The 17,414-nt window shown below is 47.9% G+C and overlaps 1 protein-coding gene across 6 annotated transcripts in view; it reads left to right on the plus strand.

The window, feature by feature from the left end:
* The first annotated feature begins 4,486 nt into the window (after positions 1-4,486).
* Positions 4,487-17,414, plus strand: part of ACTN4 (actinin alpha 4) — a 96,038-nt gene continuing 83,110 nt past the window's right edge. For 3 of the 6 annotated variants that reach the window (XM_087939295.1, XM_087939297.1, XM_087939299.1), the window contains exon 1: positions 4,487-4,796. In XM_087939295.1, the coding sequence (XP_087795421.1) occupies positions 4,656-4,796 (141 nt within the window). In that variant the 5' untranslated portion in view covers positions 4,487-4,655. The remainder of the gene's footprint in view (positions 4,797-17,414) is intronic. The other 3 variants (XM_087939296.1, XM_087939298.1, XM_087939300.1) reach the window with 1 other exon arrangement.

Below are 17,414 nucleotides of genomic sequence, written 5' to 3' on the forward strand. Positions count from 1 at the left end.
AGTCAACACATTTTTGCAATAGTTGCGAGCAGTGGTGGGATTAAAAAAATGTTTACTACCGGTTCTGTGGGCCCGGCTTGGTGGGCCTGGCAAGGGAAGGATACTGCACAGTCCCCGTTCTCTCCCCACACCACTAAGCTGCTTTCCAGCTCCATTCTCCTGTGCAGGGCAACCAAAGGAGACCCAGCCGATCAGCTGTGGGCGTGGCTTGGTGGGCGTGGCATTCTGTGGGTGTGGCTTGGTGGGTGTGGCTTGGTGGGCAGGGCAGAGGAAGGATGTACTACCAAATCCCCATTCCCTCCCCACCCCACTAACCTGCTTTCCAGCTCCGTTCTCCTGTGCAGGGCAACCAAAGGAGACCCAGCCAGTCAGCTGTGGGCGTGGCTTGGTGGGCATGGAATTATGTGGGTGTGGCTTGGTGGGTGTGGCTTGGTGAGTGTGGCTTGGTGGGTGTGGCAGAGGAAGGATATATTACCAAATCCCCATCCCCTCCTCACCCCACTAACCTGCTTTCCAGCTCCATTCTCCTGTGCAGGGCAACCAAAGGAGACCCAGCCAATCAGCTGAGACTCCAGAGGCGGAGCACAGATGGGGCGGGGCCAGTCAGAGGCGGGATTGGCCAGTTCTCCCAACTACTCAAAATTTCCGCTACCGATTCTTCAGAACTGGTCAGAACTGGCTGGATACCACCTCAGTTCATAAGTGTAACTTGGGTAGCCACCACAATTGTGGCTGAAGTCAACACATTTCTGCAACCGTTGCGAGCTTTTGAACGAAAAGCTAAGGTCTTCTTTTGGAAAAAAAAGGGGGAGGAATGGGAATTCACGGGGAGGGCATTAACTAGGAAACTAGTTTACTTTTTAAAAAAATGAGGCCTGTGAGGAAGCTGACTTTAAAAGGCGTGGCCTAGTAACTACAGGTAGTCCTTCACTTACAACCATTTCTTTACCGAGCATCCAAAGGTACAGTTTTCAAAGGTTTTTCTGGGGGCACTCAAACTTATTGCTGAGAGCAATGTTTCTCAACCGCGCCAGCGTGAAGATGTGAGGACTTCAACTCCCAGGATTCCATGCTGGCTGAGGAAATCTGGGAGTTGAAGTCCGCACATTCAGAAGCGATATTCAGCCGGTTCGGACCAGTTCTGGAGAACCGACAGCGGACATTTTGAGTAGTTCGGAGAACCGGCCAATCCCACCTCTGACTGGCCCCGCCAACCCCACCTCTTCTCTGCCTCTCAAGTCCCAGCTGATCGGCTGGGTCTTCTTTGGTTGCCCTGCACAGGAGAACAGAGCTGGAAAGCAGGTTAGTGGGATGAGGAGGGAAGCGGGATTTTGCAGTAACCTTCCCCTGCCCCGCCCACCAAGCCACGCCCACAGAACCGGTAGTAAAAAAATTTGAATCCCACCACTGCTGTACATTTACCAAATTACCAAGATGGAGAAACATGGGTAGTTTTTAGAAAGTTTCAAATCTTTCTTGTAAAAGGAAACGGACAGTCTTGTTAAGGGTCAATGCCTCCTCTTAATGTGACTGAGAAGCTAATTCAGGGTTCTTCCTTCTTTTTAGCCAGCTGATGAATTAATTATGTTGGGAACAGTGAAGGAGTTTTGCTGCTTGGGGATGTCCCATGGGACCAGGCCATCTTAAAAGTTTCCGGAATCTTCCAAGAGTTGCTGGTCACTTCCTGCTAGTCCTGCCTATTTAGATATCCCCAAAGGGCGATTTGAGTATTGAAAATATCTGCCCCTTGAATTTTTTTTTCCTCCTTTCCTTCCAGCTGGGGATGAGAATTGGGCCTCGAGGCAAAGAATTGGGCCATAAGCGACCTTCGCTTTGGCTAACAAAATTGAAAGTGGATTTTTGCAGCAAGGAAAGGATGTTATTGTTGTTCATTTGTGCGTTCGCTTGCCAGGGTGATCCAGTGGGACATCCGTTTTCCAGTTATTGTTCATTAATAGTTGCTTTTCCGACTTCAAGTAGAGGAACTCCTCGATGTACAATGACAGTTGAACCCAGAATTTTGCCACCCAAAAAGGGACCAGGTCTTATTTTCAGGGGATGTCATCCACTGACTAACCATACATGTATGCCTCGCCCCCAGCCTCCTTTTCGCTGTCAGAGACCTTCAGGAATTTCTGAAGTTCTGTGTCCGGCAAGGCTTTCCTGAAGGCCTCTGCAGCCGATAACAGAGCTCTGGATTGATCCAGAACTTTCTTGTCAGGTACAGAGGCCTTCAGGAAGGCCTTGCCAGCCTTGCAAGCTGCAGAAGTGGTGGGCTGGCAAGGCAGGTATCGGGGTGTGCGAGGCCTGGGTACAACTGTCCAAAGGTAAGTAGTAAGGCAGCTCCACTCCCATCCCGATCCCTAACCTAGCTTAGCTTTTACTCCTCCACTCTGGAGTGGGCGGGATCTTAATTAGGGCTTACTTTTGAATAGGGCTCATATTGGGTGCACGGGTAAAAATCAAACTAGAACTTGCTTTCAGGGTAAGTCGTATTTTCGGGGAAACAGGGTATCATTGTCTTAGCCTTCTAGCCAAACTACATGTTATGGTAAATGCATGACTAGGTTTAAATTTGCCTGTGGTTTACAATTTAAACCTGAAGTAAGAAAGAAGAATAGGGACATGTACTGCTGTTCAGGGTGGTGGTGGTTAACATTTTGGTGCCAGACTCACCAAAATTGCCTCTTTCCTAAGTAATAATTGCCTATGAGGGGGTACAAAAAAAAAACCCCACACCCCATCCTGATCTTAGTGTTCTTTCTCTGCTGGTCAGTTTGCCTTCCACTGGTACATTAAATATAACTCTGCATTATAATGTGTGTTGTTTAGTCACCAGTTCCCAGCAAAAGAGCAGAATGCTGTCTCACTGGATTGTTGAACAGACAGTTGAATTAGCAAGCCATTTTAAAGACATGTGGACTTCCTTCGTTTCCAGGAATTCCTTCTTAGCCAGCATCCACAGTTCTAGGTACAATAAAAGGTAGAGAATTCTCATTTGAGAGGTGTTAGGAGCCACCGCAGAACAGACTATTTGGGGCAGGCTGAGTAAAGGCCATAAATGGAGCCTGTATTTTTTGAAATCAATAAAACTTCCCTTGAGGCTTGCTCCATTTCTCTGCTCATAACTGAGCAGATCCTGTGATCCCTGATGCGGAAGGAAAAAATTAAGACAGGAAAAGGTCACTTTCCTTAAGTAGCACTGGAGACTATCTGTTTTAGGGAAGCAGATACAACCTCGGGTTATTTTAAACCACAAGCTCCTTAAATTCTAACCTCAAGTTTGCCCCAAGAAAGGAAGTGGTCGAATCCTCCAAGAATCAGTGTGACTGAACAACACAATCCAGATGCAAATCGTGCACGATTTTTCACGCCCCCTTCTGTCATTGGCTTTTTTTAAAAAATGTGGCTATTGTCCAAAATCAGTATGGATTGTTTTATCTCTTAATTTCTTCCTGACAGTGAGATGCCATGGCCTAAAGTCCTCATTGAATTACTGTCTTTCCTGTAACCATTATATTAGAAATAGAATTAGAATTCTTTTATTGGCCAAGTGTGATTGGACACACAAGGAATTTGTCTGGGTGCAAATGCTCTCAGTGTACATAAATGAAAAGATACATTAAAGATGGATGACCCAAAGGTGTTTTTTCAGGAGGCAACTGGACTTTCTTCTTCTTTTCTTTTGAAGATGTTTCGCTTCTCACCCAAGAAGCTTCTTTAGTTCTCGAAGAATTGAGCTGAAGAATATTGAGTGGAAGAAGCTTCTTGGATGAGAAGTGACAAGTCTTCAAAAGAAAAAAAGAAGAAAGTCCAGTTGCCTCCTGAAAAAGCACCTTTGGGACAACTGGACGACCGAGAATCTGCAGAATTAAAGATAGATGATACTAGAAGTAAAAGTTACAATCCACAATGCATTGTATTTCAACACACTATTTTATGATGAGTGGACTTCAACTCCCAGAATTCCCCAGCCAGCAAGGCTGGCTGGGGAATTCTGGGAGTTGAAGTCCACCCTTTTTAAAAGTTGCCAAGGTTGAGAAACAATGTGGAAGACTTTGTCTTAATCATTAATCAAAGGACTACAAAGTTCATGATTTCCCGATTTGGTCATTTTACTTTGAAACTATAACACTTAAAAGCAAATCCATCCACGCGGGAGATCGCCCCCCCCCCAACAAAGGCGCAAACTTCCCCGTCCGCGGGTGGGGGGGGAATTGGAAGCCTTCGCGCACGCGCACTGGCCCCCTCAGTCTGCTGGGACCGCCAAAAGGACGATTCCCAACAGCTCTGCATTCGCTCTTCCCGCTCGCGGAGGGCTTCTTTTTGCGCCTGCGCGGAGCCAGGACGGGAGCGCCTGCGCTTTCCCCGAAAGCGGCGAGGATTGGTCGGCGGTCGGGCAAGAGCGGGCTTTCTTGTCTTCTCCCGTGGGCGGGGCTTCTTCGGGCCCGGTTGGGCGGGGCGGCGCAGGCGCAGTGGCCCCGCTGGGGCGCGTCGTCGTCAGTCGGTCCCGTGCAGCCGCCGCGCTCGGAGCTGGGCGCTCCTTCTCCGTCTGCCGCTCGTCCTCCGCCGCCCCGCCGCTTCTTTCCTCCGGCCGGAGCTCGCCTCGAGTCCGAAGTGCCCCCCACCCCCCCCCACACGCGTTAAAGGAGGCCATGGTGGATTACCACACCGCTGGACAACCCGCTTACCAGTACGGCGGCAACGGGCCGGGCATCGGCGACTACATGGCTCAGGAGGACGACTGGGATCGGGACCTCCTGCTCGACCCGGCCTGGGAGAAGCAGCAGCGCAAGGTGAGGGCGGGCAGGCGATGGGCATCAAGGGAGGGCGCCCTGGGCATGGGCAGAGTGCCTGCTCTGCTAGAAGGCGATGCAATGGGTGTGTGTGGGGGGAGAACAGCCTCCAGCTGGAGAATCAGAAGGCGAGGGTGCCTCTGGGCATGGGCAGAGTGCTCCGCTAGAATGCAATGCAATTGGGGTGGGGGAACAGCTTCCAGCTAGAGAATTAAGGGAGGGCGCCTCTGGGCATGGGCAGAGTGCTTGCTTTGTTGGAAAGCAATGCAATGAGGGTTCTTTGGGGGGGAACAGCCTCCAGTTGGAGAATCGGAAGGCGTGGGTTCCTCTGGGCATGGGCAGAGTGCTCTGCTAGAATGCAATGAAATTTGGAGTGGGGGGGGCAGCTTCCAGCTAGAGAATTAAGGGGAGGGTGCCTCCGGGCATGGGCAGAGTACCTGCTTTGCTAGAAAGCCATGCAATTGGGGGAAACAACTTCCAAGTAGAGAATCAAAGAGGAGGGCGCCTCTGGACATGGGCAGAGTGCTTGCTTTGTTGGAAAGCAATGCAATGAGGTTTTTTTGGTGGGGGGGACAGCCTCCAGTTGGAGAATTGGAAGGTGTGGGTGCCTCTGGGCATGGGCAGAGTGCTTGCTCTCCTCGAAGGTGGTGCAAAGAGCTGGCGTGCTTCTTCGGCAACCAACCGGGGTGCCCACCCACCCGCCTTGCGTTCTCCGGCGGGGAGATAACGCATTGAAAGCCCAAGAAGGGCTTGGCTTGGCGCCGCGCACAAAACAGCAACCGGGGCAACTTTTTTGTGGGTGGCTCCAATGGGGTCTCGTGGCTGGAGAGAGGACGGAACTCAAACCGAGGGAGGAGCCCATCGGGGGTTGAGCCTTCTCGGGGAGGGGGGGTTGCATTCCTGGGGAGAGCGGGTTTTGGGGGAGCCCTGCGGCGAGGGGGGTCGGGAAGCTCCTCAATCACGTCGGTTCACCTGTGCCAGGTGCCGTCCAGTGGGGGAGGGGGGTGAAGGACGGGCTCCCAGGCAGCGCCAGGACAGGCAGCGGGATCCTGCTGGCTGGGAGTGGTCCTGAGTCACGGCCGGGAAGCAGAGGAGGAGGAGGAGGAGGAGGAACGGGGTGCGCAGGGCCCTTGGCACCTCCTCGGCCTGCACCTGGGCACTGGAAAGTCAGGGTGGCCTTGGTGGGCACCGATGGGCTTTGGAGTCCTGGCTTGGATGTGCAATGCAGAGTCCGGGAAGAAGGGGCATTTGGGAGGGGCGCTCCAGGGGTCTCTGGCTGGAGGGGGAAGCGTTAGAAACCAATGCACCCCAAGTTGGCATGGAAGCTGCACCCTAAATAACCGCAGGAAGGGGCAAAGCACTAAGGAACAATGACAGGGCTGGATCCAACTGGCAGTCAGGACATCCCGTTGAAGGAAGCGGCCCTTTGCCCCACGTTGGCATTTGGGGTGGGCTCCCAGCTGCTTTGTATGTGGGTGCCAGCCTAGATATGTGTGTGTGTGTGCGCGTATGCCTTGGAGGCTGCCAGGCGAACGGTTTGGAAGAAAGGCCTGTCCGGGCGAGACCAGGAAGGGCACAGTGGCGTGTGTGTGTGTGTGTGTCAACCCCGTGGTGTCTGCTCCGGCATGCTGCATGCTTGCAAGGTGTGGAGAAAGTGGCGTGGGTGTCCGTGAAGGGGAATATCTTCCTGGCTTGGACAAGGCAGAGGTCAGCCTCGGATTACCTTCCTAGAGGGCACGGAAGCTTGGCTGCCAGTCAGGTGCCTGGTGTTTGCCTACCACAAAGGGGAGAGGCTGGCGGCCGGGGGGGGGTAGGTGGGTGTGTAGGGGTGGCAGGACGAGAAGCGAACAGTAGTGCTGGGTGGGGCAGCTCCATTTGCCTGCTTGAAGGGCTGCCAGCCAGCCTCCTCCCTCCCTCCCTCCCTTCCCCTCCCTTCGCTAGACAATTATTCATCCAGCAATGTGGGATGAGATGGAAGATTAGAGCTGCTTTCTCCCCCAGTCGTTTTAGCCTACGGAGTGTGGGAAAAAACTGACTTTTTCCAACTACAACTGCCGTCTCTTGGGAACTCTGAGCCACCGTGAGCGGATTGGGGTGGGGGTCTGTACGTCTTTCAAGTTTAAAAATGTCACAGGATGGGGTGGAGTGGGGGGTCATGTTAGGAGCAAAATTCTTCTAATCTCCCCCCCCTTTTTAATTTTTTTTTAAAATTATATACAATAAATCATTCCATTTCAATCGTGTGTGGATTAGGTACATATTTCATGTGCTTACAATGAATAATACTCTTCTTATCGATATAACAATGATCACGTTCCCATACAAGTAATATAAGTCCAATATAATGTATTTCTCCAGCTTCCCTTTTTGCTTTATAACTACATCTCATCCATTTTAGTTTAGTTTGCTTTCTAACCACTGATAAAACAAATCCCATACTATTCAGATTCTTCTTTATCTTTCATTTCTAATGTTAATCTATTCATTCCTGCACGTTCAAATATTTTTTCATCCCTCCCTCACAGCAATGCTTTGAATAGTCCCTGCTTTTCAAAAAGAGCAGAAAATTCTGTTTTATTATTCCTTATCCTTCCCCACCCCGACTCTTCCTGATTTGACTTACATTTGTACAATATAATTCCCGAGGAAGGGGCTGTAATTATAAATATATGTATAAATATATGTTATTATAAATACAGCTAGTTCAGGTGTAATAATACAGCACAATTATCGTTTGTCCCAGGCACTAATTTTAGATGATTGCTGCATTTTAGTTCTTTTCCTTTTTTTATTTTTCTTTTCCTCTTCCCCCTTTGTAGTTCGAAGGCACCAATGCTGCGTGGTTTTCGTTGGCCCTGGGATCAAAGGGTTCCTGCCACGCCCCTCACTTCCCTTCCTGGTTTTAGCCTTGTCCCCAAGGTCAGCTGTCATGTCCGAAGGAGCTGACCCATACAGTTCCTGGCCCCCTAACAAAAACAGCCTGTCCCGGCCTCTTTCTTCTGCTGCCGTTGATGTAACAGAATAACAGAGTTGGAAGGGGCCTTGAAGGTCTTCTAGTCCAACCCCGCCTTCCCCCGTTCAAACCCTATCCCATTTCAGACAAACGGTTATACAGGTAGCCGTTGACTTGCAACAGTTCCTTTAGTGACTCTTCAACGTTACAAGGGCACTGAAAAATGTGAATTATGACCTTGTCCCGCGACATCCCCCTGGTCACGCGGTCAAAATTCAGAGTGATTCATATTTACGACGGTTGCAGTGTCACATCATTCCCCCCCCCCCTTTGCCACCTTCTGACAAGTGGTGGGGAAGCCAGATTCACTAAACCAGCATGTTACCAATATACCCGGCCGCAGCGGTTCACTTAACGACAAGGAAGGCCATAAAAGTGGGAGCAACTTCACTTTGAACCCAGGCAGGAAATATTAAAACACCAGGCCTTAACTTCTCTAGCAGAACGCTCTCGCCGCCTCCTTGAGAGTGTGAATGTGCATTTTGGGCGCGCGTCTCTGCCAAATCCAGGTTGTATTTTTAAACTCCTCCCAACTCCCTCAACCCCTGAGTCAGTGGCGTATGTATGTATTTCGGTGCCTAGAATCTCGGGAAAAAATGCATAATTATTATAGTTTCAGAGAGCAGGCGGCAGAGAAGTGAACTCTGAAGATGTCTGAAGTGTTGCTGTTCCCCCACCACCCAGCCCTCCTGACCTTGGTGGGTGGTCTTCTTATGGCAGGGTGGTTGCCTCAAGTCTGGACCATTTGTAGAGATACACTAGTTGTAAGGCCTGTTGAGTAATGCGAATAAAATCCCAGGCTTTTAGCCGGGGTGAGAGAGTGGAGTCCTCGGATAGTTTCGATGGTGTGTTGTGTTTTCTTTCTCTCACCCCTTTCCATTCCACTCTGGAATTCTGTCCTCTTGCTATCTTGAGTCTAATCAGAATAGAGCTGGAAGGGACCTTAGAGGTCTTCTAGTCCAGCCCCCTGCAAACAGGAGATCCTATGCCATTTCAGGCAAGTGACCGTCCAGTCTCGTTCTGAGAACTTCCAGTGTTGAAGCGCCCACAACTTATGAAGGCTAGCTGTTCCGCTAACAGTAGTTCATTGTCCTCCCCGTTAGGAAATTTCTACTTAATTCCAGGTTGCTTCTCCTTGGATTAGTTTCCATCCATTGTTTCTTTTCTTGCCTTCTGGTGCTGTGGAGGATAGCTTGAACCCCTTCTTTATTTCAGCCCCTCAAATACTGGAATGCTGCTATCGTGTCCCCCTTCGTCCTTCTGTTCTCTAGCTATACCCAGTTCCTGCAACTGTTCTTCATATGTTTTAGTCTCCAGGCCTTTAATCATCGTCTTGGTTGCTCTTCTCTGCACTTATTCCAAAGATTCAACATTTTTTTTTTTTTTTTGTAATGGGGTGACCCAAACTGGATGCTGCATTCCAGGTGTGGCATTCCTTCTTTTTGTTTATTATTATTATTGTTTTAATTGTGCGTTGTCAGGAGTCGGGTAGCATGCAAATGTACTACATTAAGCAGTAAACTCTTCCCCAGGGCTGCTTTTTAGGTGAGACGGACGGCAAATAAATGTAATAAGTAATAATAAATCAGTAAAACAGATCGGTGTGGCTCCTGTTATAGAGCCATCGAGAGCTTCCAAGCAAACTTTACTTTGCACGCCAACTAAATTGGAAGGGTAGCCATGATGTTGTGACTTTCTTGTTCTCCCCTTCCGTTTATTTCTGTGTGAAACGACCTAACTTCTAGGTCGGATAGTTCTTGACTTACAACAGTTTGTTTAGTGACCATTCAAAGTTACTGGAAAAAAGGGACCGTTTTTCACACTTACAACCATTGCAGCGTGATTAAAATGTGGGTGTTTGGCAGCTGACTCGTATTTATGACGCTTGCGGTGTCGTGGGGGTCACGAGATCCCCTTTTGCGTCTTTCTGATGAGCAGAGTCAATGAGGAAGCCGGATTCACTTAACAATCATGGCAAGAAAGGTCGTGAAACGGGGCAGACTTCACTTAACGTACGCCTCACTTTACCAACAGAAATTTGGGGGCTCGATGGTGGGCATGCGTTAAGTCGAGGACTTACCTGCATTGGAATGAGAGGATTTTCTCGTGGTTAGCCAGAGGGCTCGAAGTGCAAATCAAAGCAAAAAAATAAGTTTCCCTTTCTTCGGAATTTGGGTTTGATGGGAGTTTCTTTCCTGAATTCCAGCACATTTGGCTGGCTTCATCCAGCCCAGGACTTGTCCTTTGGATATTTGTGGGCAAATATGAGTGAAGCCAAACCTTGGCCATCTGCTGTTCAGTTAAATTATGGGAGCTGCCAACCGGCTGAGTTGAGCTATGGCGGTGGTTCAGAGTCTGAATTGGCAGGAGAGAAAAAAAATATCTCTATAAAGGGGCATTTTTTTTAGCGGGGGAAACAGTAGATTTGAAGCTTTGTACTTATTTCCTGCTCTGAAATGAAGGAACTAGGCAGAAATAAAAGACACCCACCCTCCCGAGAGCAATGCTTCTCCACCGTGGCAGCTTTAAGAGGAGTGGACTTCAACTCCCAGAATTCCCCAGCTTCAACTCTGGGAGCTGAAGTCCGCCCCTCTTAAAGCCTATGCGCCAAGGTTGAGAAGCGCCGCACTCAGATAGTAGCCACGCTAGACTCCCATGCTATCCTGACTCGGTGCCAGCTCCAAGCAGCTAATAGCTTTTCCATGTTTTTCTGGCATAGTTGTGGCTTTGACGCGAATGCCAGCATCTCCTTCCAAAAGGCTGGTCGAGTCAAAAGGTTTTGGCATGAAGGCCCTGGGGTGGGAGTGGTGTGTGTGTATGTGCGTGAGTGTAAAGGAACAGACGGAGGAAGAGGTGTGCAGCCTTCAAAGTGCTAACCGTAGCCGAGCTTACACCTGGCTACAGGCCTCGGTTCCACTTTGGTCCCGGTGACGTGGCACCCAAACGATTTCCGTGGGTCTCTGCCGCTTGGTAGGATTGGCTTGATTGGAGTAGCGTGAAATTTCCCGCCAGGCTGTAAATTGGAAGTGTGTGTCTGTCTGTCTCTCTTTGTGTATCTCTGTCTGTGTGTGTGTCTCTGTGTCTCTCCCTCTCTGTCTGTGTCTCTCTGTGTCTCTGTTCCCTCTTTCTCTCTGTCTGTGTGTCTCTCTGTGTCTGTTCTCTCTGTCTGTCTGTCTGTGTCTCTCTGTCTCTGTTCCCTCTTTCTCTCTGTGTCTCTGTTCTCTCTTTCTCTCTGTCTGTCTGTGTGTCTCTGTCTCTGTTCCCTCTTTCTCTCTGTCTGTGTGTCTCTGTTCTCTCTGTCTCTCTCTGTCTGTTTGTGTGTCTCTCTGTGTCTCTGTTCCCTCTTTCTCTCTGTCTGTGTGTCTCTGTTCTCTCTGTCTCTCTCTGTCTGTTTGTGTGTCTCTCTGTGTCTCTGTTCTCTCTGTCTCTGTCTGTGTCTCTCTGTCTCTGTGTCTCTCTGTCTCTGTTCCCTCTTTCTCTCTGTCTGTCTGTCTGTCACTGTCTCTCTGTTCTCTCTGTCTCTGTGTCTCTCTCTCTCTCTTTCTCCCCCTGTGTGTTTGTGTGTGTGTGGGGGGAGTGTAGGTTCCATGTTTGAGTGTCAGCCCTCAAAGCCGCTTCTGTACATGTAGTAAAAAAACAGACTGTCTGGTGGGGGGAAATGGACTGAAAAAGTAATTTATTTTATTTATTTATTTTGCTGACTGGAACATGGGTCCCCTTCTCTCCCTCGCTTACCTGCGGGCCTGACTTTCTGCATTCCGATTTTTCCAGAGTGCATGAAAAGAAGATTTTTCCAGAGTGCATGAGCCTCATGTCCTTTCACTGTGGAAAATTTAAGGTTCCGAAGAGCCGGTAATGCCCCCACTATCTGTTTATACAGACACACACATACACCCCCCCCACACACATATATAGTATATTCAATTATGCAACTCTTTAGGGACACTGGCACACCTGGGAGGTTTTTCTGATGTGAGTTTTATTTTCAGTTAGTTAATACCGAGGTAGTTTGTATTGACGATATTTTTTTTATAATGCATTTCCCGTTTGTGGGCATAAGAGGGGATCCTGTTAATATAGAATGGGAAGCATTGTCGGATTTTTGCAAGGTCGGAAAAAAAAAAGGCCTGGATAGCCACTCCTCTGAGGGGAAAACATCAAACGCGAAGGCCAATATTTGAATAAGCATGTGATGTTCCTCACTCAGGTGCATTTCTGCAGCCCGATGAAACAAACACCTTGCTAAAAAAATAAAGGCAAGGCTGCAAGTGTGTTGAGAATTCTGAATGCAATGGGTGGTCCTTGCAGGGATCATCAACAAGCCTCCCTTTGTTGGCCCTCTAGGAACGGATGATGGATGTGATGCACACACACACACACCCCACACACAACCCCACAGCTTTTGTTTCGGCGGCTTCTGCAGAGCCACTGAGAAAAACAAAACAAAACACGACAACACAATAAAAGTTTGCGCAACTAGCGGGATTTGGATTTGGGGGCGTTTTGCTTAATTGGCCTGGGAGAATTCCCAGTGGGGCTTTTTTAATGGGCCAGCAAACACCCCCCCCCCCACCCTTTTCAAAAATACATTTGAATAAGAGGGGTTTTTTTTTTATCTGGCTTTGAAAAAGGCCGACAAGCTGATAGTGCAGAGGTTCCCAAACTTGGCAATTTTAAGGCTTGTGGACTTCAACTTCCAGAATTCTCCAGCCAGCATAGCTCCTTCCTTCCTTTTCTCCTTCCTTCCTTCCCTTCCTCCCTCTGTTCCTTCTTTTTCTCCTACCTACCTACCTACCATTCTCCTCCTCCTTTTGCCCACCTCTGCCCTAAATCTTACAGAAATTCTGTTAAGAACTTGCTAGAATTCAGGGGTCCCCAAACTTGGCCAACTTTAAGACTGGTGGACTCCAACTCCCAGAATCCCCCAGCACCAGCAGAGCTTACTCTCTTGCAATCCCTTCCTCTGCAATCTCTCCTCATTGGGGGAGAGGAGGAAAAAAAAACAGACCCGGCTGGCTGGGGAATTCTGGGAGTTGAAGGCCACAAAAACCTCAAAGTGGCCAAGTTTCGGGAAGGCCTGCAAGACAGTGTAACAGTATTTCAAGTGTCCCCAGATATCAAAAGTTGCAGCTTGCAAGAAGCAACATAAAAAGTAGCAAGGAGAACTGCAATCTCTTGGCTTGGGGGAAAATGGTTCTGTTTTTATTGTTTTTTCTAGCAGAAGGAATGAATTTGGAGAGGCGACACAGGTAAACCGGAATATAACCTGTAAAACTAGTCCTCTCCAGCAAAGAGGCCTTGTTAAGCACTAATTTTGCCCAGGTAGCCTTTTGTTCAGCCACCACAAATTGGGACTGGCAACTCGGTCACTAAGTGGACCGATCACCGGGGGTGGAAACCATTATCTGCATTTCTGATCTGATCTGATCTGCAGCTTTACTTTCAGGGGTCCCCCAAGTTTCTCTCCCCCCCCCCCCTTTTATGACTTTTCTTGCCATCGTCGGTAAGTGAATCGCTGCAGTTGTTTTAAGTCAGAAGCCACAGCTGTTAAGTGAATCTGGCTTCCCTATTGGACTTTGCTTGCCACAAAAGGGTGGTGATGAATCACGTGAACCCATGGGGGACACTGCGTCCGTCATAAGTACGAGTCAAGTTTGCCGAGCGGGCTAATTTTGACCACGTGGCCCCACGAAGATGTGGCAACAAGTGTGAAAACGGCCGTAAGTTCAGCTTTTCCCCCCGTGCTGTTGTAACTTTGGTCACTAAATGAACGGTTGTAAGTCAAGGACTACCTCTACCCTGTGCCCGGGGGTGTGTGTCACGTGATCCCCATTTGTGGCCTTCCTTGGTCACAGCTTCCGGCAAACAACGACAATGAGGGGGACACCAGATTTGCTGAACAACTGCCCGGTTCGCTGAACGATTGAGGCGAGTGGCTGAGGCACAGCGGCGCAAGTCACGAAAATGAGGCGAAACATTCACTTAACGCCTGCTTAAGAAACATTGAGCTCAATTGTGGTCGTAAAGTCGAGGATCACTTAAAACAGGGGGTGGTCTCCAACCTTGGCAACTTTAAGACTTGTGGCCATCAACCCGCAAAGCTGGCTGAGGAATTCTGGGACTTGAAGTCCACAAGTCTTAAAGTCGCCAAGGTTGGAGACCCCTGACTTAAAATACCTTCCTTTGGACGAGCTCAAAATAAGGCAACCTAAAGCAACGTATGTGGAAGGCGTGCGCCTGTGTGTGAAATAGGCTGTGCGTTGTGTGTCAGGCGTTTTGTTTTAGGAACTGACGTTGAGGATGTTTAGTCTCGCAGGTGACAGCTCTGTACCTTTTCAGTAGCTGCTGCCATGGGCGCCTCTGCCGCTGAAAATAAACAGGAATCCCCCCCTGTGTATTTTCCAGTTGTTCCCAGCCCGGAGAAACATCTTCCATGATTGGTATAGAGCCAGGAAGTCAAATCTTGGCTCAGAAGCACCTTGGAACCTTCCTTCCACCCATCCATCTCTTACAAAGCCCAGACCGTAAATTGCACTCTTAAGGATCTGCGTCCAAGTTTCTGGCAGTCGGTCCAGGGCTGCCTGGGCATTTCTTGAAAAATTATTATTGTTATTAGTATTTTGCTTGAGTTAGTTTGAAGAGCCGGCAGAGATAAATGTGCCCGAGTAGCCAGGCATGATTTAACTTTTATGGGGGTTGGAGCACCTCCAAGCTGCGAGATGTCAGGGCTGGGATAGGTTGCTTGTTCGTGCGCCGTTTGCAGGATGCTGACTTGGCTCTAAAGCAGGTTTTTCTTCTTCTTTTATATAGAGTTTATTAAATTTTCACCTTTAAAAAAGCAAGTTCTATATACATCTTTGCAGTTCTTTGTGACATCGGTTGTACCCTTCTCCTATACATACGTACATACATACACATACATGCACACACACTATTTACAATTACACTTTAAAGCTTCTACTTTTGCATTATATTTTCTTTCTGTTTTCCAACCAGACGTACCGTTTTTCCCAGGCCATATAGAATTCTTGATCTTCCCTCTCTTGTAATTCCACTGTGAATTTGTTAGCAGGTGCTTTTTCAAGAGGCAACTGGACTGCTTTTTTTCTTTGAAGACATTTCGCTTCTCATCCGAGAAGCTTCTTCAGCTCTTTTGCTTCAGCAGAGCTGAAGAAGCTTCTCACATGAGAAGCGAAACCTCTTCAAAGCAAAACCAAGGAAAGTCCAGTTGCCTTTTTTTAAAAAAAAAAAAAAGAAAGAAAGCACCTTTGGGACAACCAGGACCTGAAGGACTGAGAATCTCCATAGAGACTCTAAAAACAGAAAGGAGTCTTAGCTGGCTGTAGAGGATTATGGTTTCTGATTTAGGTTGAGAACTGGCCTTCCTCCCGTTTCCCCCTGCTGAGTTAAAGCCATGTACCCAACGAAAGCACACGGGACATTCAGAAATACGCCTTTTCCAAATTTAGAAGCCTGAAAAAAGGCCCCCAAAAAAGGATCTATTTTTTTAAATTTCTATGTAGGAGTCAACCTGACTTCAGAATGGCACAGTCTGTTGGCGTTCTTTTAAAGGCTAATTTTAGAACGGTTGAACTCCGGGGTTGAGCCCACCTTCGCATCTTTCGGTCCCGCCAGTGGAAACCGAGCTGGTTCTCCATCACCGTTTGAAGGGGTTCCTCACCAGTCAGCAAATTGTACCCCCAACCCGATTCTGCTTCTCTCTTCTTTGCCTTTAACCCAGGGGGTCTCCAAACTTGGCCACTTTAAGACTTCTGGACTTCAAACTCCCAGAATTCTCCAGCCAGCTTAGCTGTCCACCAGTCTTAAAGCGGCCAAGTTTGGGGAGCCCTGATCTAGCAGGGTCTTAACAGAATTGGGATTTCTGTAGGATTTAGGGCAAGCATCTTCCAACTTGGCAAGTTTAAGACTTGTGGACTTCCACTCCCAGAATTCCTCAGCTAACGTGACTGGAGGAGGAATTCTGGGAGTGGAAGTCCACCAGTCTTAAAGCGGCCAAGTTTGGGGACTTCTGGGTTAACCTCATTGTATTGAAGCACCATCAGCAACATCCATTGTCCACCAATGGTGGGAGATGCTGGGTTAGGAGATGCCAGCATCTTAGGGAGATGAAGGCCACATGTTCTTTTCAGTGAGAACATTCAAAGGGAACATGTTGCACCATGCATGAACCCTAGTGGCGGCACTGGGAGAGGGCTCAGAAAGCATGCCTCCTCCCAGTTAGTTGCTGGAACCACCTCTTATTTCACAGCGGGACTCAACTCCAAGACGACCAAAGCTGGAGAACTGTTGACCACCTCTATCTTAGAACTAAATTGCTTGTTTCTAATGTCAGCCTCCCTAAGTTAGCGATTCCTGGTTTAGAAATGGAACAGGTCTGGGTTTTATTTTGATTCCTGGTTTAAGAATGGATCAAAACTAGGTTTTATTTTGGTTCCTGGTTTAAAAATGAAACAAGGCTGGGTTTTATTTTGATTCCTGGTTTAAAAATGGATCAAAACTAGGTTTTATTTTGATTCCTGGTTTAAAAATGAAACAAGGCTAGGTTTTATTTTGGTTCCTGGTTTAAAAATGAAACAAGGCTGGGTTCTATTTTGATTCCTGGTTTAAAAATGGATCAAAACTAGGTTTTATTTTGATTCCTGGTTTAAAAATGAAACAAGGCTGGGTTTTAATTTGACTCCTGGTTTAAAAACGGAGCAAGGCTAGGTTTTAATTTCATAACACATCCTCTCCATGGTTTGCTGAAACAGCAGGCGAGGATTTGTTTTTCCGGCCTCTTTATGACTGTCGGTGAAATGGCTGGCGAATGAGACACATTTTCCATTTTGGCTTAGACCTGTCTTTGTGTGTGTGTGCGTGCGTGGTTTCCAGCAAGTTGTGCCATCTTCCAAAATTGGGTGACGACCTCTCTTTTCTGTATTCTCCAAGAACGACTCGCTGACCTTATTTGAGGATGTTTTGCAGATCTCTCTTCTGTCCCACGGGTATTATAACTGTCTGGTTTGGTACAACAACCAAACAGAAGGGGTACAGACTCCCATAGTTAGGATAGTTAACTCTGGATAGTTAACATCCGGATAGTTAGGATGGCAGAAACCACAATTGCAATCAGCCTGCCTTCAATTGAGGACCTATATATTGCTCTGGTCAGAAGGAAGGCGGAGAAAATAGAGTAGAGTAGAATAGGAATAGAATGGAATGGAATGGAATGGAATGGAATAACAGAGTTGGAAAGGACCTTGGAGGTCTTCTAGTCCAACCCCCTGCTTAGGTAGGAAGGCCTACACCACTTCAGACAAATGGTTATCCAACACCTTTTTAAAAACTTCTACAGACCCCTCCTATCCTGTTGTTTCAACCTCTCCTTGCTATATAGAACATTGCATGCCAAAACAACTAGAGCCAAAGACAGTTTTTCCCCCCTTGTGCCATCACTGCTGAACACCTAATTTCCACAGTATTGTCTTAGACATAAGGATATTTACTCATGATGTATGGCATTATTATTATTGTTATTATCATCATTATTATCCTTCATCTTATTGGTATTATTGTATTATCAACTCTTGTTGCTTTTGCGTGCA

Source organism: Pseudonaja textilis, chromosome 10 (genome assembly GCF_049901715.1).
Source record: "Pseudonaja textilis isolate UNSWEBS1 chromosome 10, rPseTex1.2, whole genome shotgun sequence".
Classification (NCBI taxonomy): Eukaryota; Metazoa; Chordata; class Lepidosauria; order Squamata; family Elapidae; genus Pseudonaja; species Pseudonaja textilis.